We start from the raw sequence: 21,772 nt of genomic DNA, 5'->3' as shown, positions 1-21,772 counted from the left end.
TTCTAAACTTTTAGTAGTGCTACCCATACACAACCATCTGGTCAAGAATCCAGTAAAAGAGCTCCCTTTCAAGGAAGCTTTGCAACAGTAGAGTTGTGCAAGATGGATGCTTCTTCTTACTACAAGAAAAAAATTATACATGGCACATTCTCATTCATATTTTGTAATGTAAAAAGTTACAAACATACCTAATCAAATAAATAATAATAAAAAAAGAATTTGAACGTATTCGTTAAGTATCCTAAAACCACTACATAGAATAATGGCAACTTTCACTCACAGATTATTTACATGGTAATACCCAGTGTGGGTACACTGCTACAAAACTCAAAACAGAAGGAGTAAACTTGAAATGTTTTCCATAATAAAGACCTAGCAGCATGACTATCTAATGCTGTTTTTATCCTGCTTGCTTCTGAAATGTTCCTTTTTAGTCTGTGTCTTCATCCAGTTCATAATTGTCTTTATCATAAATATCTTTTACTAAAAGAACCCGTACAAGCATATTTTCCAAGGTGTTTCGGTCCAGTGATGTAGATGTGTACCAGACAGGGCTATCTGTAGAACTAGAGCATTCTGGTTGCAAATAAAAAACATCCATTCTCTGATTAAGATTCTGTGGACTTGGGAAAAAGGAGAGAGAATCAATTTCATGTATATACACAAAATTCCCCACAACTTTTCTTCTAGAATTACACTATGACTAACAACATTATGTGTCCAGACCACATGTCTGATAGACTACATTAAATATTCTGTTAGGGTATTCTGAAAGTTAATTTCTGTACAGTATTTTCCCCATCATAATTTAAACACTGCATTTCACTGATTCCAAGATACCATCAATAGAAATATTTTAATCATTATTTTAATGTCACCACTAAACAAGTATTTTTAAATATGCATCAATTATAATAAGTATCCCAGTTTGAGAGATAGAAAAATGTGTTATACTTGATAAAACACATTAGCACATAAACACTTAACAACATTATACAATAGAAACCTTAACATTTTTTAAATACCACAAAAAATAATACTGATAAGGATTTCACCTAACAGTTACTACTACTGGAAGATCCTGATACTGTCAGAAATATTACATTATCATTTTTATGAGTTTTGAGAGCTAACATGTAGACCTAAATATAATTTATAAAACTTTACATTAGAAAATTCATTGAGTTTATGCTAACCTTTTGAAAATTAAATGATAGACAAGCATAAAATAATCTATGGTCTCTAAACATTTCATTGGCTATAATTTTTTTTTAATGATTATTGGTGTCAGAGTGTGGAAAAACCAGTATATAGATATTGAAAAATAAAATACTTTTAAAACACTAATTAATATCTCTCAGACCTTATTAAAGGACTGTTTTCTCTTAACTATAAATACTTCATTTTCAACTCCATCTATCATCCTAACTTTAACATACCTCTCTCTTCACCAGAGTTGGCAAACCACAGTCCATCACTTATTTTTATAAAATTTTACTGTCGCACAGCCATGCCCATTACAGTATATGGTTTTTTTCTAGTTACAACAGAACTGAGTAGTTGGGACAGCGATTCTATATATATACACACCAAAAAGTCTGAAATATATATTATATATATATACACCAAAAAGTCTATACACACACACACACACCCCAAAAAAGTCTAAAATATTTGTACTATTTATCCTTTACAGAAAAGGTTTGTGCCCCTTACCAGTCACTGGAACTACTATAATATAAAAGACATCAATAGCAGTAGTAATTTCAATAGTAATGAGTTATTTAACATATGCTTGAATCTTAAAAAATATATGAAATATTTTGTAATAATGGGGCCAAAAAAGCTGAATGAACTCAGATAACAAGTGGAAGAGAGAAATCTGAAAAATGATCCCTAAGAAAAAGTTATCTCTTGGCAATGTTAAATTAAAGCCAACTAACTTATACTAACATTTAAAAAATTAAATATCATTAATATTTACCTTTTAGACAAGTAGCATTCAAACATTTTCACAGGACATCTAGAAGGATTGGCTGTGTTTTCAATTTGTTCAAATACTGGCTCATCATCTTCATGTTTTCTTTTCCCAGTAGTAATTTTATCTTAGAAAATAAAAATTGCATAAATTTCCTAAGACCAATCTTGAGATAAGATATTCACTCTATTCATGCATGCCATTTGTAATACCAAAGACTGGGAGTAAGTATCCTTCAGAGTTCTACAATGTGGCATCTGGAAATTTAAAATTTTTCAAACAAAATGAACCGAGATATTTTAAGAAGATATAGGCCATGTTATTTTATGAAAATGACAGTCCTTAGGTTCTTAACAAATGACCCTGGTGGTCTTTAGTAAGGTAAAGTTTGGTTAGCTCTGTCATAGATAATGCCAAAATGAGAATCTGCTGCACACTACCTTCATTATCTGTTCCACATAAGGAAGACACTTGGTATCGAAGACATGCTTTGTTTTCCATTGTTAAAGGATTTTTTTTCCAATGCCTAAACACAGTGCCAAAGGAAAGTCTTAAGTGTTGTTCCACTGTTTTCAGGCCAAAATACTTAGTGTTAAAGTAGAACAGGGTATTCAGAAGAGCTATTGGAGAGTGTGATCCTAATTGTTTTATCCTCCAGAGATAATCTTCTTCAACTCGAGAAAATATTGACCCTTAAATAGAGAAAAATATTTTAAAACAAAAATAATAATACAGTTTTCATTTAACCATCTAGAACAAAGTTAATTTAAGAACAAATCTATTCCAATTCTCCAGTCACACCAGGTGAACTGTAATGAATTTCTGAATTACTTATGCAGAATTATCTATTAGCAAAAGAGAGGCTAGAGAACACACCAGACTGTGGAATTAGCATCTCTGGTGTAAGGGACTATATTTTTACTTCTGTTCTTCCACATTTCTCAGTACACAAAGAAATTTAAATCTGTAGGATTCCTGAAAAAATAGGTGATGATTTCCATACCCAAAAAACTGATTTTTTAAGAGAAATTTACATTAGACTCTCCACTAGCGGGCTTAAGAAACAAATACCCAGTGTCTCACTCCAGAAACAGTAATCACATTCATTACAAAGTTCTTCATAAATGAGTTATCTTCAGAAGTCACATTTCTAATTCAACAAAAGAACAGATAGTTCACGAATAAGTGCTCTGAAAAATATGCTTATTGAAATTATTCCCTGATAATTTTAAATATACTTTCCATAAAAATAAAAACCCCAGTAGCAAGTTAGCAACATTTATGTAAAAGAGCATTACCATCTGGAAGTATGCTTGGTTGCCAACTTCGGAGTATTTTATTCAATTCTTGTTCAAATGTCTGGTATCCTGGATCGATAAATATGTTGTCTTTTCGATTACTACCACACAAGTACTACAAAAAAAAAAAAAAATTCTTGAAGGAAATCTGGCTAATTGTAAATAGTAAATAAATTACTTATACTGTGTATTTCTTAAGAAAAAAATCAACAAAGCTTATGTCTAAGAAGAGCAAACATACTAATAAACCATGAGAGATCAAGGGTTTATCTATATACCCAGGAATCTTAAGTCACCAATTATTTTGTTGCTTAAAAAATTCAAAATGAGGGCCTCCCTTGGTGGGGCAGCGGCTGAGTGCTGGGCTGGGAAGCTGCCCACAGCCTCTGCAGTGCAGGTTCGATCCCTGGCCACCGGCGAGGGTCCCACATTACTCATCAGACCTCTCCTGCTGTGCCCGCTGCTCCCCTAAGCAGTGTATTTCTTCCTTCAGTCTGCCTGTTCTGTTCCCGGCTCTGGCTCTGGTGAATTCTCTCACCCTCCTGCGCTTCTGACTGTACCCAGTGCTTGTAATCAATCAATTAATCAATCAATCTTAAAAAAAAAAATTCAAAATGAAATGCACACCCAAGAATCCAGAATGTAAGAATTAGATGAGAATCTTCAGTTTGTCAGATGAAGACCAGAATATCTGGCTTTAATTTCTACTATATAATATATGAATAAGCATATTTAAAGTAATAATTTTTATACTAATGATCAAAGAAAAAATCTAAATGGTAAAGATGGGGTGAAATCTTACATGGCAGGTATCTCTTCTTGCTCTCTGGCTTTATTAAGCTAATGCTTTTTTGCTTACTGTCTCTATGTTTACCTTTCCTATAAACCAGGACAAGTTCATTTACTATGATAAATTTTAACAGCAAGGGTTGCTAATGGTTTAAACACTAAAGTTTGCAAAATCTATCTCCAATGGGATTTTTAAATAAAATAATATAAAAGTAAAATGTATGACAACAGCACAAAAAAATAGAAGACAGAAATGGGGAGTACACTGCTGTGTAAGAGGTCTAAAGTAGGTTTGGCAAACTAAGAGTTCTTGAGTCAAATTTGTCTACTACCTACTTTTATAAAGAAAGGTTTCTTAAAATAAAGACATAGCCATTATTTGTATATTGCTCTCATGCTACACTAATAGAAATGGTTGCATGACACAAGTATTTCCCACCAAAAAATTTCATTTTTCTAATTACTAATTTGATCCTTTATTTTTTAAAAAGGTTGTTGGCCTAAACACACCAAGACAAATTGTGTCAGACTGGATTTAAAAAAAAAAAAAAAAAAAAAGCAAGGCCCAATAACATGCTGCCCACAAGACACCTATTTTAAATATGCAGATACAGACATGAAGGAAGTAAAAAGATGTTGGTGCAACGTTACTCCTAAATGTCAGAAGAAAGATTAGTGAGCATAATTTCAAAATGGTAGAAAAAAAAAATCCTACTAACGCCTTTCAAATAGAATGACAACCAATTGCCTGGCAATCAATGAAGAGATTGATTACTGAGATCACGATATGCTTTATTCATCAATATTGTAGTATAAGAATCAACACTATTCTTTTCCATTAAAGACAGCCCCCATTTACAAACAACTAATCTACATAATTCACAAGCATCAAAGCTGCCACTTCCCCAAACCCCTCCAATCAAAGGGAGCATCTAGTGAAGAAAAAAGAAGCCATGGTTTCAGAAGCAGAGCAAAGGATAAACCATCAGGGATAGAAGAAGTTTACAGGAAGTAATCCCAGAGAAGATTCTATGACACAACAGTCCTGTCTGAATAGTAGAATCTTAACAAAATTATCTTCACAGAAAGTCTTCATTTATATTAAAGTAATAAATATCTTATTCTCAAAACATAAATTTCTTTTTAAGGGATTTACTAAGTATGTGTTATGACTGAGAACTAGATAGTCACAGATAATTTTAGAACCACTGTTTGGAGTGACAGAGCAATATTAAACAGTATCTTACAAACTACACATGTAATTTTATTTTCTAGTATCAACATTACAAAAAATAAGATAAACAGGCATTATTAATTTAACACTTTACTTAACCCAATATAATCAAAATATGTAATTTCAATGTATAATATTAAAATTAATGAGATTTTAAATTTCTTGAAATACAAATTCTTTTAGATCTTTTATACTCAGAGCACTTCTTATTTTAGATTAGCTAAGTTTTAAGGGCCCTGTTTTGTTCTGGTGTTTTGTTTTTTTTTTTTTTTTAATGGATTAAAACTGCAAAACAGCATACTGGTAGAGATCTATTAAATAGAAATTCTGGTACTGGCATTTGAGAAGTAGGATTAAAGTCCCATATAACATTTAACAGGTACTACCAAAAGCATGTATTTAACATCCTTGTCAAGACATGTATTGCCACTAACATGGGAAATATGTATTGCTGGATATTTTAGTAGTCTAGTTAAGCAAGAAATCTATGTGTAACAAAATACATCATAAATTTGTAAAATAAATGTTGAGAACGTAAGATACTAATTAATAATTTGTGGGCTATTTACAACATGTAAGAGATTCTACTTATGTCTCCAAAATTGGTTTTTTATTAAATGCTATTTGCATAAAACTTCATAAAGAACAATGTAATAAACCACCATAAGTTTAGTTATGCGCCAGAAGTTCTATACAATAAGGTTTTTCAATGATAATATTCCAATCTTCAGCTGCCTACCTCTAAGGAAAGAACTACTGAGTGTGACCTTCAAAAATGTTTAAAACCATTTCATATTTCATCCTGGATAAAAGGTGAGCTTTAACCATTTTGTCAAGGAACACAGGCTCCCTTTGTGACGTGGGTCTTACCTACTTCACACTCTACCCCACTGCCAAACCTCTCAACATTTCACATTCTACATTCCAGTCATGCCAAGCAATCCCTGGAAAACTGTGCCCTTGTATATATTTCTCTTCCTTTTTGAAATGTCGTTGTTCTTCCCCCATCTTTTCTTCCTAGTAAATGTCTATATGACCTACTTCTATTTTATAGAGTTGAATTGAATAGCCCCAATTTTGTGTCACCAACATACCATACTGTGAGTACAGCTCTATTTAAATATTTGTCTGTGTATTTCAAGTCCTTCAGCGCACAGGACAGTATAGTGGCTTTCAAGTCAAAATGCTCACCGGATTCAAAAGTTATAACTGTGTCCCTTGGGTGAGCACTACTTAACTCTACTTTCTCATCAAAAAAAAAAATGGTAACAAAAAAATAAATCTTTAAAAAATGCTTATTAAAAAATGGTGACAACAATAGTAAGGTTATTAAATGAAATATAAAGCATTTAAGCAGAGTGCATGAAAGCAGAAATAGTCAATAAATGCAGTATCTAATGTCCGGTTTTCAACATAAACTAAGTACTTAATGTTTCCTGAATGAATCAAAGAACCAATGAAAGGATTAGCAAAGCTCTGAATCTACCAGGCCAAGAGCACTATCTAGAATAAACAAGGAACTCACACAAACTCAAAGGGATAAACAACCCAAAGGGACAATTCACAACAAAACCAAATTGATGACCAATAAATATTTGTAAAAATCCTTAATCTTTTTGGAAAGAATTTGGTGATATCTTTTAAAATAACATTTTTTTTTTTTAAATGATCTAACAATTCTCTTTCGGGAATCTTACCTCATAGAAATAAAAGTACCAATTCTTTAAGATAACTATAGGGAGAAAAGGGGAAGGAAAGTATATTTCGTCTTTAGTAACAAAATTTTATAAAACAAAAAGAATGTACATCATTGTAGAAATTAAATGTATACAGTTAGATCTATTCCAGCTGACTTAGACTAGTCCTGGGGGAATTAGAGGGAAGAAAAATAAAATGCAGAAGTATATTATATGGTTCTAAATTCTTACACAGAACTGTTTCTATAGCCATATTCATAAAAAATGAAACTAAAGGTGATGGGATGGAAAGATTAAGGAGAAAAGGTAACCACAATTCCACTTAAATTTGGTGTCAGGGGTAAGTGTTCATATAGGCAAGATAGACTATGAAAGAATGAATGATCATGATTGTGGGATTTCACATTAATTTTCTTCAAACATTTTCATATTATAGAATACTTAATGTTCCCTGGGCAGTTTGTGCTGCCCTTTCAAACAGTACGAGTTGAAACATTCATAAAAATTACGCTTAACTTCTTAACTTACAAAAGTGGCCATCTGATAGAGAGGAAAGGGGAAAGAAAGTATATACACTCATAAGACAGTCCTTACAAATAAAAATATTATTGCTTCTATCGGCATATCTAAGGAAATCCTCTTCCACATTATCTTATTTGTTATTGTTAGATGTGAACAAAATCAATAAATGAGACAGAAAAATGTGCATGCTCTTATGAAAACAGCTTCTATTTCTGCACACATCCTTGAAGTAACATTAAACAGCAATGATTTCTGGAAAGTATTTCAGATATCTTATCTTTACACTGAGTTTTAGGATTATTTTTAAAAGTACTTACAAATACCATACAGTCTTCTACAAAAATTAAATCAAGTCCATGAAAATTAGAAAAAATAACAGCCTTTTTCCCAAATGTGGTAAAAATATACAGAACATAAACATAAAATTTGCCATCTTAGTCATTTTTAAGTGTACTGTTCAGGAACAAAAAAAAAAAAAATTGAGGAAACATTTTTCAGTCCACAAATAATCTATTTAAAAAAAGGGAGGAAATTCTTACATATACTACAACATGGATGAACTTTGAGGACATTAAACACAGGCAATAAGCCACTCAGAAAACAATACAACTATATGCTTTCACTTATGTAAGATATCTACAGTAATCAGACTCATGGAGAAAGAAAATAGAATGGTGGTTGCCAAAGGCTAGGAGGAAAGGAGAATGTGGAGTTAATTGTTTAAAGAGTACAAAATTTGTTTCACAAGAAGAAACGTTAATGAATAATGATATTTGCACAAGATTATGATATGTTCAATACCTTAAAAAATTTAAGTGGTCAAACGTTTCATGGTAGGTATTTTACCACGATAAAAAAATTAGAAGAAGAACCTATTTAAGGCATAATTTATCATTCACTATGCAATCCATTTATCTTTCAAAGAGTTAGTAGTATATGACATTCTAATACTTAAATATTCCACTCAATAAAAAGCAATCCAAAGATTTAATTTCCTGTAATAGGTTATAAGAAGGTCAGCCAATTCCCTTCACTTAAATTAAGGAACATGAAAATACAACACCTAAAAATTTATGGAATGCAGGTAAACTAAGTCATATTAGAAAATTTATAGTGAACAGTTCATTTGGAAAGAAGAAAGTCTTAAAATCAATGAAGCTGGGAAAAAAAAGAGCAAGTTAAGAAGGGAAATAGACATCAGAATCTCAGTAAAAAAAAAAAGAAAACAAAGTCAATGAAACCAAAAGCTGGTTCCCTGAAAATACTTATCAAAAAACCAAAACAAAACAAAACAAAAAAATGATAAACCTTCAGCTGGAAGATCAGCAAGTAGTCCAGGAAAACTACAACTTTAGCTCTACTGGGCTCAAACCTACCCAAGTCATGTATTTCACAGTCTATACGCTAAGAAACTGTATTATTACATTTATATATAGTTATATTTTAAGAATCTATCAAAGTAGCTACAAATTTTCCTAGAGTTTTGCAAAGTCTAAATTATTTACTATCTTTAAGAAAGTGTTTGCTACTAAGGGGGTATGGGGTGGAGGAGAGGACAGAATAAAGAGGGCAGGAAGCACAACGGTCTATGGGAGTGGACTATGGGTGAGTTAGTGGTGGGTGCACTATGGTGGTAATACCTAATGGGGTACCCCAATATTACCTCAGTTAAAAAATAAATTTAAAGCCTCCCTGGTGGCACAAAGAGTTAAGTCTCAGCACTATGAAGCCATCTGCAGCCACTGCAGCACAAGTTTGATCCCCAGCTAGGGAGCTAACCCACACAGTGCAGCCGACCTTTCCTGTCTCTCCCACTGCTCCCCCCAGCAGTGTATTTCAGTCAATCTACCTGTTCTCTTCCCCACTGTCTCTGGTGAATCCTCTCACTCCCCAGTACCTCTGGCCTGTACCCCATTTGTTCTTGTGTGCATAAATAAATCCTTAAAAAATTTAAAAAATTACATTCCAAGCCCATGTAATTCTGTCTCACTCTACCCTCATGCAAGGTGACTTCCTTGTTCCCACTTTTCCTCTTGTAAATGCATTCTCTAAGAGTTGGGTGCTGACTTTTGGAATGTAAATAAATTAAGTACATGCCATCCCTTTGCCCCTCCAGGGCCCAATATGATCTTAACTCTGCCTATCTCTAGGGACTCATTTCATACCACCCAGTAGTGGCATGCTGATGTATTTTCAACTTTTGAACCACTGCACTTTTTCATGTTCCCCCAACAGCTTCTCATCATTGATAACTTCTCATCATTGAGATCACAAATATCACCTACCCAGAGACACCTTCCCTAAATTCCTTATTTCTAGAGGTTCCCTCCAAGCCTGTCTCGCCCGATGTGTTCATTTTTTTAATGTTTATTTTAATGCAATGGAACTTTATCAGGGCAGGGACCAAGTCTGGCTCATTCACATCTGTATTCCCAGTGTTGAGAATAGTTAATAAGCTAATATTTATTGACTATACCAAAAAAGGGAGAAAGCATTTGCTGACTTCTGAGCTAGACTAGTTCAGAAATAAAAAGAAGACACAAATTACCAATATTAGGAATGAAAGAAAGATGAGCATATCCCAAATCTTAAAAGGACAGGGAAGATTATCAATTCACAACAAGAAATTTTGGCAACTTTGATGAAACACATTTATTTCTTGAAGGACAAAATTGCCAAAAATGGACTAAAAACAGAAAAAAAAAAAAAAAAAAAACCAAACAGAAAACCTAAATGACCCTATATCAAGTAAAGGAAATAACTTAGTAATTTAAAACTATCCCAACTGGGCCTCCCTGGTGGCGCAGGCAGTTGAGAGCTGTACTGTGAAGCTGTCCACAGCCTCTGCAGCGCGGGTTCAATCCCCACTAGCCAGCGAGAATCCCACATGACATGGCAGACCTCTCCTGTCTTGCCCACTGCTCCCCTCAGCAGTGTATTTCATCAGTCTGCCTGTTCTGTTCCCTGCTCTGTCTCTGTTGAATCCTCTCACCCTCCCGCGCATCTGGCCTATACCCCGGATCTTGTATAAATAAATAAATCTTAAAAAAATAAATAAATAAAACTATCCCCAATCCATTCATTAAAAAAAAAAAAAGGTTCACATGGTTTCAGCAGAGTTTTATTCAACATTTCAGTAAGAAATAATACTAATTATCACAAATTCCTTCAGGATTAGAGCAATATCTGAGAAAGGAATACATCCAAATTCATTTTATCAGGACAGAATCATCCCAATGGCAAAGTCAGGAAAAGAAAGCACAAAAAAACTATGGATAATCACGTCTCATGAGTATTTGCAAAAAGTATTCCTAAGAAAATTTCTATCCAACCATGAATAAAAGAAAACTTCAACCTGGTAGCAGAAAGTTATACAAAACAAACAAGAACATCTTATCGTCCTCCAAGGACTCTAAGGTTTCTAGTGATTCTAAGATTTCTCCTTAAATCAAAGGAGGTTTAAGGACTACCCCCAATCAATGTAATAAGGCAAGAAACAAAACACATGAAGATTGAAAAGAGGGTAAAACTATCTTTATATTTGGTAGCAAGATACCAAATATAGAAAGTTCTAAAGAAAAAAAAAATACTTACCACCTGCTAGAACTAGTAGTAAACTGGTACAGAATGTACAATGAATAAACACAAATCAATTGTTATGCAAGTAATGCCTGAGGAAATGCCTAACAGAGTAAAAAAGGCTTTAAGCTAAAGAAATAGATGGGCTAGAGACTGGTAAGGCAGAAAATCTCCCACTTTGTTGTCTTTCAGGTACACTTTGGTTTAAAGCTGTATCATCTATATACTGGTTTTTAAGCTTTGTCTCCAGCATCAGTCATTTTAAAATGAATACAGAACCCCAAAACATCAAATTGTACAATTAGTGAAATAAATGTTATAATCAATTACACCTAAATTTTTTAAAAACAGGAGAGGAACTGGATTAAAACAACAAGATCTCTCAATCTTGGAGAGAGATTGAGCTCAATCTTGGAACTCAATCTCTCTTTCCTATTGAGTAATATAGCAGAACTACAGGGTTCTCTTCAACATTTTAAAAAATCTTAAAAAAAAATTTATTTATTTATGCATAGAAGAACTGGGGTATAGGCCAGAGGTGTGGGGACGCTAGGATTCACCAGAGACAGAGTGGGGAGCAAAACAAGTGGATTGACTGAAATATACAGCTGAAGGGAGCAACGGGTGAGACAGGAGAGGACTGCTGCACCATATGTGGGTTAGCTCCCAGGCTGGGGATGGAAATCAGGAAGTAGTGGTGATAGTACATAGACTTCACCTCTACACCACCAGAGAGGTCCCATTTTTAAAGATCTAAACAATATTTCAAAGATGATGTTCTTTTTAAATAAACTGATCATAAGTAGTAGAAAATTGGACACATAAATGTATTGTGTAAAAATTCATGCTATCATTCAAGTCAACGAGTACCTACAATGTAGATAGCATGGTATAAGATACAAAATGGTAAGACCTGTCTCCTATTTGCTCTTAAGTGGATTTATATAATAAGGTAACTATATGGAAATAAAATAATTGAAACTCTTTTACCTATACTTGTTACTCTATTTTATAAATGCTATTTTTAGTTACACATGTTTACAAATCTTAAGCAAAAACCAACCAAGGACAGATGTTTTGGAATTCAAAATCTTGGGACTGTACAGAGGAAATACAGGGCATGTACATAATTAATAGTTTTCTCTGAATGGACTAGGAAGCATCCTGTACTTGCTTAGAAACATTAACAATTCTACAGTTAAAATTCTATGAATGAATATAAACAAAAATTCTAATAAGACAACAATAACTTCACAAAACTTCACATTTCACTTTCAAGAAAAACTAAAGGGGGGCCTCCCTGGTGGCGCAGCAATTGAGTGCTGGGCTGCGAAGCTGTCCAGAGCCTCTGCAGTGCCGGTTTGATCCCCGGCCACCCAGCAAGGGTCCCACATGGCATGCAGACCTCTCCTGCCGTGCCCACTGCTCCCCTCAGCAGTGTACTTCAGTCCTTCTGCCTGTTCTGTTCCCCGCTCTGGCTCTGGTGAATTCCCTCACCCTCCCGCGCTTCTGACTATACCCAGTGCTTGTATAAATAAATAAATAAATAATAAAAAAACTAAAACAAAAGAAAAACTAAAAAAAAAAGAAAGAAAGAAAAACTAATATCAAATTTTAGGCCTATAAAGCAAAACTGAACATTAAAAAATTTCCTATTATTTACCATATTTTAAAATACACAGGATGTTGAATCAGAAATTCTGACATCCGAACAAACACTCGTAGAATCTTTTCAGAATGATTTCTAAACCATTAAAGTTTCTTTAAATGATCAACTAGTCACTATAGTTAATCTTAAGTATTAAAAAGAGGAAATCTTGGAATAACATAACTATTGCATGGTTTCATTTTAATTCCCTACCTGTGCGTACTTTCCTAGGATTTTTCATATATCAGCTTGAATTAAGAGGACCTTCACATCGATTTATATCAACTAAACATTTAGAAAAGAGCTAGGATCACTGTAGGTGCTTAATTTTGCTTATTTTTTAAAAATGAACAATAAGCCTTTCATGAAAATAAAGTGAAAGGAAGATGGTGACAGTAAGGTTCCTTGCATCACTCCTAAAAGGTACATCTTAACAGCTAAACATAGGGACATTACAGCAGGCAAGTCCCATGGCTAAGGGAGAACCTGGAACATCCTTTGGAAATCAGAAACTAACACAGTGGTGACAGAAAGGAAAACCAGGCTTCATTAAACAGACAGCAGATGGAGAGAGATGCCTGGAGGCTGACATCTGGGGAAGAGACACATATGGTGTCAGGGCTCCTACCTCAACCAAGGTCCTGGGAATATGAGAGTAAAATAGTGTGGAAGCACATATATCCTTGACAAAGAAGAAACACGAGAAGAGGAGATGGGGTGTTCCACACAGGATGGGTCCCCAACAACAACAAAAAAAGTCAGAGATGTGTTCTAGATGCATTCCTCCTCCATTCCATGGGACTGGTAATAGAGTCATAAAGCACACTAGCGGTGCAAGTCTACAGAGGGGAGATTTCAGCAATGCAACCAACATTAGCCAGACCTTCCTGACCCCAGCATTTTCATACCAGAAGCTAGACCTCTTCAGACCTCATCCCCATCCTGCTGACTTAGTAACGACAAAAATAAGTCTTAGTATTTATAGAAGAAAGAAACCGTCTCCCCCCACAAAAAAGAAAAAATAAATCAAACAGAACCACAGTGCCACCTGAGGGAAAAACATAGTTCAACTCCATAAATTACTGCTACAGATATTGTTTAAAAGAGAGAAATATAAAGCATCAAAAATGAGCAGAAAAAAATATACAACACATCGTACCCTGAGACTACAAGGTATCATAAAGAGAGGATCCAACCATAAAAACAGAGAAAACTTTATTTCCCTATTAGAGAATTCAAAATTGCTATAATGAAGAAAATCAAAGAGAGAACATATAGAAAGGCAAGGCAAAGTGATAAAGGAGAACCCAGAAAAGCTAATCAAAGAAATACTACAAAATTTGGAAAAATAATGACCGAACAAAATTTATTAGGGTAATTTGAACAGGAGGTAGAAACTGAACTTTAAAAAAAAAGAAAAAAAGTGTCTTTACCAGACATCCAGAGTGTAAAACACTCAAGAAACTTGATAAAATATTCTAGATAAAGTTATGGAAGCATAAAACATCAAATGGAAAATTGCATCAGTGACCTTGAAGATAGTAGTAAAGGACTTAGAAAGGAGAGAGAGAAAGATGGGGAAAAAAGTGAAGGAGTACTTTGAGAACTATCCAACTCCATTAGGAGGGCAACCTAAAAGTAAAATAGAATAGGGAGTAACAGAGAGCTTAAGAAATTATTACTAGAGGAAAACTTACCAAACCTGGGGCAGGAATTAAACACACAAGTCCAAGAAGTTAAAAGAACTGACAAGTATCTAAATAAATGAGACCTACACCAAGATGCATGGTAGTGAGACTACCAAGAATTTAAGACAGACTATTAAAGGCAGCTGGGGGAGTGGGAGAGGAGTTAATTTATAAAGGCACTCCCATCAGGCTTCCTTCAGACTTTTCTGCAGAAATGCCACAGACAAGAAAAGAATGACATATACAAAATGTTGAAAGATAAAATCTGTCAGTCAAGAATACTCTTTACTGAAAGACTCTTTCAGATACAAGGAAAAAATTAAGATCTTCCCAGCCAAAAGACGAAGGAGTACACAAACACTAGACCTCTCCTACAAAGGAGCTCTCATATCTAAATTGAAAAGAAAAAAAATCCCACCATAAATTAAACAAGGAAACAGAACCAGAAAAATTAAAGACAAAAGGACAATAACAAGCCTTTATATTAATAATCACACTTACTGTTATATGGGTTGAACTCACCAATCAAAAGGAAGAGAGTGGTAGATTAGATAAAAAATAAAACCCAACTTTCTGCTGTCAACAGGAGACAAAGCAGAGCTCCAAAGATAATCACAGGCTCAAATACAAGGTTGGAAAACAATGCTACAAGCAAATGGTACACTAGAAAAGGCAGGTACCCTAACATATATTTCTAGCTAATAACAAGAGACAACAATGGCTATTACATGATGGAAGGAGATATATATATGTAGATATAGATATGAGGAGGACACAACACTCATGAATAAAGATGCACCAAATGAAGTATCAAAATACGTAAAGTACTAACAAACCAAAAAATAGACACTGACAATAACACAATAGTAGTAAGGGTGCTTCCAACATTTCTACTTAATTAGTGGACAGATCACACAGACAGAAAATCAACAAGAAAATCACAGTTTTAAACAAGGAATTACATCAATAAGCATAATAGACATTTATAGAGCACTCAATCTCCAAAAGGCTGAGTACACATTCTTCATAGGTGCACATGGAACATTCTCCATAATAGACAACATGTTCAGTCACAAAATAAGTGTCAGATACATGAAACCCGAAATCACAAGTTTCGCCATCACATTAGTATCAGATTAGAAATCAATCACAAAAATAAAGAAGAAAAAACTTCAACTATGTAGAGACTAACCAAAACTATAGGGTTAACAAGGAAATCAAAAGAGAAATTACAAAAAATGACTATTGGGTTAACAAGGAAATCAAAGGAGAAATTACAAAATTACCTGGAGATGAAGGAAAATGAAAATATGAACTATCAGAACCATGGAACACAACAAAAGCAGTATGAAGAGGGCATATACATGGCAAAACAAGGCTATATCATGAAACAACAAATAACATTTAATTAAATAAATTAACATCACAGCTTAAGAAACTAGAAAAAGAACAAATGAAAGAAAATATGAAGTAAATAATAAAATTAGAAAGGAAATTAATGAAATAGGGGGGGAAAAAAGCAGTTTAAACAATTAATGAAACCAAAAGTTGGTTCTCTGAAAAGATAAAACAGACAAACCTCTATTAGATTCACAAGGAAAAAAGGGGTGAAGGGTTAATAAAGGCAATCAAAAATGTAGACATTACAACAGACAGTTCAGAAAACAGAGAATCAAAACAGAATACTGTGAACATCTTTATGTACATAAAATAGATAACTTACAGGAAATGGATAAATTCTAAGAACCATAAAACCTTCCAAGGCTGAATTAGGAAGAAAGCAAAAACCTGAACAGACCAATTACAAACAAGGAAACTAAAGTAGTAACCAAAGTTTCCCCAAAAAACAAGTCTAGGAACAGATGGCTTTACTAATGAATTCTGCCAAACCTTCAAAGACAAACTATAGCCATGCTTCTCAAACTATTCTGAGGTTAACATTATTTTGATATCAAACGCAAAGAAGGACATCACACACACACACAAAAAAAAAAAACTACATAAAATAATCAAATGAGCATACATGCAAAAATCCTCAAAAAAAGCTTGGCAAATCAAATTCAGTAATATATTAAAAGAATTATGCATCATGACCAAGTGGGATTTATTCCAGGGATGCAAGGATGGTTCAATATCCCAAATCAATCAAGGTAACTCATAACAACAAACAAAAGATAAACTTTATATGATATTAATAAATGCAGAGAAAGCATTGACAAGATTCAATGTCCATTTATATTAAAAATTTGAAAAATATAACTTCAACATAATAAAAGTCATATACAATAACCCCACAGTTAATATCACTCAGTGCTGGAAAACTGAGAGCTTTTTCTGTAAAATAAGGTACATGACAAACATGTCCATTTTCATCACTAGTATTCAATGTAGTATTGGCAGTTCTAATTACAGCAATTATGCAAAAGAAGACATAAGAGGAATCTAAATTGAGTAAGAAATAAAACTATCACTATTTGCAGATGACAGGATAATATACACTGAAAACCCTGCCTAACTCAAGATCCCAAGTTTGCAGTATAAAGTGAGGTGCAGGAATTCCACTGCTTTCTGACGAGTTCATTACCTGTGGAATTAGGTCCAGGGGAACCTGGCATCTAAAGGCAGGTAACTGAGCTCTGAATCATGTTGTTGTACAGACTGACAAAGAGCTACAGATCTGCCACATGTGCATAATCTGGAGATTGTATTAGTTCTCAATAATGAGGAAAAATCTACAGTATATAAAACTGTTGGCCACTACCTTTGAAATCTCAGATCACCAAGGAAAGGCTTGTCTCTGGTCTTTTAAGAACACTGTACTCATGAACAAAAGGTTTTCATAATTCTAGACTCTAGAATGCCACCAAACCAAATGAGACCTCAAACATCACAAATCTAACTTGGATGAAGCATGTGCTATAGAACATCCAGACTGCAACTGAGGGGACTTTTAATACTTGGGAGTATTTATTACTACAACTTTAGAAATGGGAAATGCCTTCCAAATGCCCTACAGCCTAGTATATGGTATGGAAAAAAAAATCTATGAATAAAAAGCACTGGAATGTTCTGGAGGAGATCTCAGATGGGTGATGTTAGGATATTTTGTCAAATAGGATATTTATGATCCAAAGTGTTCAGCAAAACCAGCAGGTCAAAGTGGACAATTTCATGACTTTCTTTAAAGTGTGCAGTTTGTATAAATATTCACATTCCACTGTCTACTTCTATTTCTGTCAGCTATACTCTAGAGAAAAGAACAAGGAATAGACTTGCACACTGGGCTGAACAAACAGAAACTGATGTTTATTTGATTAATAAACATGTTAAAGATGAAGCTTGTAACCTATAAATACAGACAGAAACAAATTTTCTAGAGGAAATGCTCCAGTGATTAGTCATTCTTTTAATTTAAGTGTGCTAACACAGTTGATTTTGAATTCAGACCAAAGTCCACGGCCAGATCTGCAGCAATTCTATGTATCTTAAAGATGTGAAATGCAGAGCTTATAGTCACTGTAATGAAGTCAATGTTAAAGATGTTATGCAGGCAGTGCAGAGGTATTTTGAATACAGTTGCTGATTGTTGTGAAGTACTATTTGAGGATTTGATTTTAAGTGAATTTTCAGTAAAAATAATATCCTGATAAGAGGTCTACATTCTTCATCATTGAGTTTTTGTCCCCATTCTGAGATCTACTGTAATATTAAGTGATGAGTCAGCTGAAAAAAAGACAGGCCATTTTACAGAGATGTTAGATCATATGATTCAAATAGAAGATTTGGAAATTGCAAGAGAAATAAACACAGCTTGTCTGAGTTCCTTCATGAATACTAAAGCTTCACTATACAACACAGATTATGATGAATATAGAGATTACTATAGATGTGAATATAAAGATTAATACAGTACTGAAAACTAAGCAAAACATGGTGCAGATGCAGCATTTGTAGAGATGCAGTTCTTTCATTACTACAATGATTAAGTGAGACACAAAGAGCTTCCTGATCATCCAGAAAACAAACAAACAACTATGAATGATAAAGATACAAACAACCCATCTACACTTAGGACAGTAGCAGCCAAATCTGTTGCCATAATACCTAACATGAAATCAACAGCTACCTTAATTTTGCTTCATGTAACAAATTACTTCTTTAATGTTCAAAATGATGATTTGTTTTTCATAGATTTTTTTTTTTCAGTTGTACCTGATAATCTATTGATCAGGACATTGACTATTTAAATATTTATGGTTGACTAAATAACTTAGTAACAGAACATAAGAAATTTCTATAAATTAAACCAACAATCTATTGTTTAAATTAACACCCTATGACCTAATATACTCAGTTCCAAGATACTGATGGAATTCTGATCAAGGGGTAGAAAACTCTTCCAGCGAGGTTTGAATCAGAAAGCAATGACATAAATAAAGTGCTTTTTCAGGTTAGTATGTCAAAGTTGCTTTAATATATAAAGTAAAACTTTGGCTTCCAGCACTACTGTAGTTACTACAAAACAACTAAATCCTATCCAAAATCTACTTCTGATACATTCATAGGCTCCAGGAAGTAGGGGAAATCTTCAAGAACATACCTCTATCTTTGCTCCCCCACAAAAATGAGCACATTTTGAGTTGGGAATCATGAATTTTATTAAGCATACAATAGATGGGCAGTAGTTGCCCAGATAATAAATAGCAGGACTATACTATTCAGTTTTCCTGGGACCATACATCTGAAACAGATTTTTAGCAGGGCAATTGAACTGGCTCTTCACTAACTTATAGCTCCTGTCAGAAGCAAGATATAGGCTAACAATCCCTAATTTAGAAGTAAAATTCCCAGAGACTATAAACAGTTAACATTTCATGACCAGAGATCACATACAAGTTGACACTAGATAACATGAGAAAGAACCTGTTAAAATTTAAGATTAAATTCTTTAAAAATCTTTTTACCAATATACATTAAGGATGGAACCACAAGCACATCTGAAAAAAGAACCAGATGGAATGAGAAATATTTTTTAAGGATTAAAAATAACTTTCATATATGTTGAATATTAATACTAGACTCGGCTGAACAAACAGTAAAAAACAGGAAATAAATAATCTGGAAGCTATAGCTAAAGAAATTACCCAGTGAGTAACAAAGAAAAACAAGGGGCTAGAAAATATAAATATTAAAGAGAAGGTAAGAGATATGAAGAGAAGAATTATAAAGACTAGAAGTAGTAATAAGAGGAGAGATTAGAGGAGAGGCAATATTTGAAGACATAGATAGAATTTTCCACACGTGGTGGAAAGACAGGAATACATAAATTAAGGAAGCAAATACCGCCCCCAATACATAGCCAAGTGAAATCCATGCCAAAACATGGATGCCCAAACACAATACAGTATAACTGCAGACGCCAAAACAAAATACAAAGCAATCAAAATGAGAGAAAGATCATCAATGAATGCAAGATTATCAAATAAATCAAATAGCTTCTCAGTAAGAAAAATGTACTCAAAAGCTGGTAGAATAATATCTTCAAAATTCTGAGAAAAGTCAATTATCAACTTAGAATTTGTACCATGCAAAACTGAAATAAAGCCATGTTACATGAAACACAGATTTTTGTAAAGAAAGTATTTTGTACTGAACAATAGTGAAAAAAATTTTCCCTCCACAAAATCCCCCATGCCCATACCCCATGTGTTCCCCTACACCACCCATTCCAGCCTTGCCCCATCCCCTCTGGTAACCACCATCTTCTTTTTGCCAAGTTCAAATTTTTATTTCTTCTGTTGTTTTCATGTAATTTTTTTGAGTATTTATATTCCACAGATGAGTGATACCTGAAATTTGTCTTTCACTTTTTTGAGTGATTTCACTCAACACAATCACCTCAGAGTCCATCCATTTTGTCCAAAATGCCACCATAAAACACAGATTTTATCATCAATAGACATTCAATTAAAAAAAAAACTGAAGGATGATCTTTAAGAAGGAAAATGATACCAAAAGTATCTGAAATGGAAGAACTATTGACCAAATAAAGTGATGAACATGTAAATCAAAAGTACTGTTTAAATGAAATAATGAAAATAAAATTGTTAAAATATGTAAAATTCAATAGTTTCTGTAACAAAAAAGAAATGAAAACCCTAAAGACTCCACCAAAAGACTACTAGAAACAATAAATCAGTAAGGTGTCAAACCACAAAAATCAATGTGCAAAAATCTGTTGCATTTCTAAATACAAACAACAAACAAGAAGTAAAGAACCAAGAAAACAATCTGATTACAATTTCAACAAAAAGAACTAAATACCTAGGAATAAACCTATTCAAAGTATATTAAAGACCTATACAATAAAAACTATAAGACATTTGCTAAAAGAAATAGAATACAATTAAAATTATAAGATATTGGTTAAAAGAAACAGAAGACAAAGGAAATGGAAAGCTATTCCCTGCATATGGACTGGAAGAATCAACATTAATAAACTGCCATCTTACCCATTGCAATATACAGATTCAATGTAACCCCTATGAAAGTTTCAATAGAATTCTTCAAAGAAACAGAGCAAATAGTATTGAAATTTATGTGGAACTACACACTACAGACCCCAAATAGCCAAAGCAATCCTGACAAATAAGAATGAAATTATCCCACTGCCAAACTTCACACTATACTACAAAGTTGGGCCTCCCTGGTGGCACAGGGGTTAAAGACAATGCTATCAAGCTATTGCCAGCCACTGCAACATGAGTTCAATCTTCAGCCTGCCAGGAGCAACCCACATGGTGCAGTAGACCTCTCCTGTCTCACCCGCTGCTCCCCTCAGTGTATTTCAGTAGATCCATCTGTTCTGCTCTCCACTCTCTAGGGTGAAACCACTCACCCACACTTCTGGTCTACACCCCACTTCTTGTATGCCTAAATAAATCTTAAAAAAAAATACAATATACTAGAAAAATATAGCAATCAAAACAGTATGGTATTGATATAAAAAGACACACACTACAGAACAGAATTGAATGCCAGAAATAAACCCACTCATACATGGATAGTAATTTATGACAAAGGAGTAAAGAATTTATAATAGAAAAAAGGAGAAGTCTCCAACAAATGGTTTTAGGAAAGTGGGCAGCCACATGGAAAAGAATGAGACTTGATCATTATCTCACACCATACACTAAAATTAAAGACTTGGATATCAGACTTCAGACCATAAAATACATAGAAGAACAAAGAGGTTAAATGCTCCATGACATTGACTTCACTCCAAAAGCAAGGGAAACAAAAGTAAAAATAAACAAATGGGAGTACATCAACTAAAAAG

General features: G+C 33.7%; 1 protein-coding gene across 3 annotated transcripts in view; it reads right to left on the bottom strand.

Moving 5' to 3' along the window:
- Positions 1-430: 430 nt before the first annotated feature.
- ZMYM2 (zinc finger MYM-type containing 2) overlaps positions 431-21,772 on the bottom strand; it is a gene marked incomplete at both ends in the record, with an annotated part of 125,890 nt that continues 104,548 nt past the window's right edge. For 2 of the 3 annotated variants that reach the window (XM_084235414.1, XM_084235416.1), the window contains 4 exons: positions 431-623; positions 1,985-2,105; positions 2,419-2,670; positions 3,277-3,391. In XM_084235414.1, coding sequence (XP_084091540.1) covers positions 431-623; positions 1,985-2,105; positions 2,419-2,670; positions 3,277-3,391 — 681 coding nt within the window. Of the gene's footprint in view, positions 624-1,984; positions 2,106-2,415; positions 2,671-3,276; positions 3,392-21,772 lie in introns of all 3 variants that reach the window. The other variant, XM_084235415.1, reaches the window with a different exon arrangement.

Source organism: Talpa europaea (assembly GCF_964194135.1).
Source record: "Talpa europaea genome assembly, chromosome: 6".
Taxonomy (NCBI): Eukaryota; Metazoa; Chordata; class Mammalia; order Eulipotyphla; family Talpidae; genus Talpa; species Talpa europaea.
Note: the sequence above shows the minus strand (reverse complement) of the source record. Positions and strands in the feature narration are given on the sequence as shown.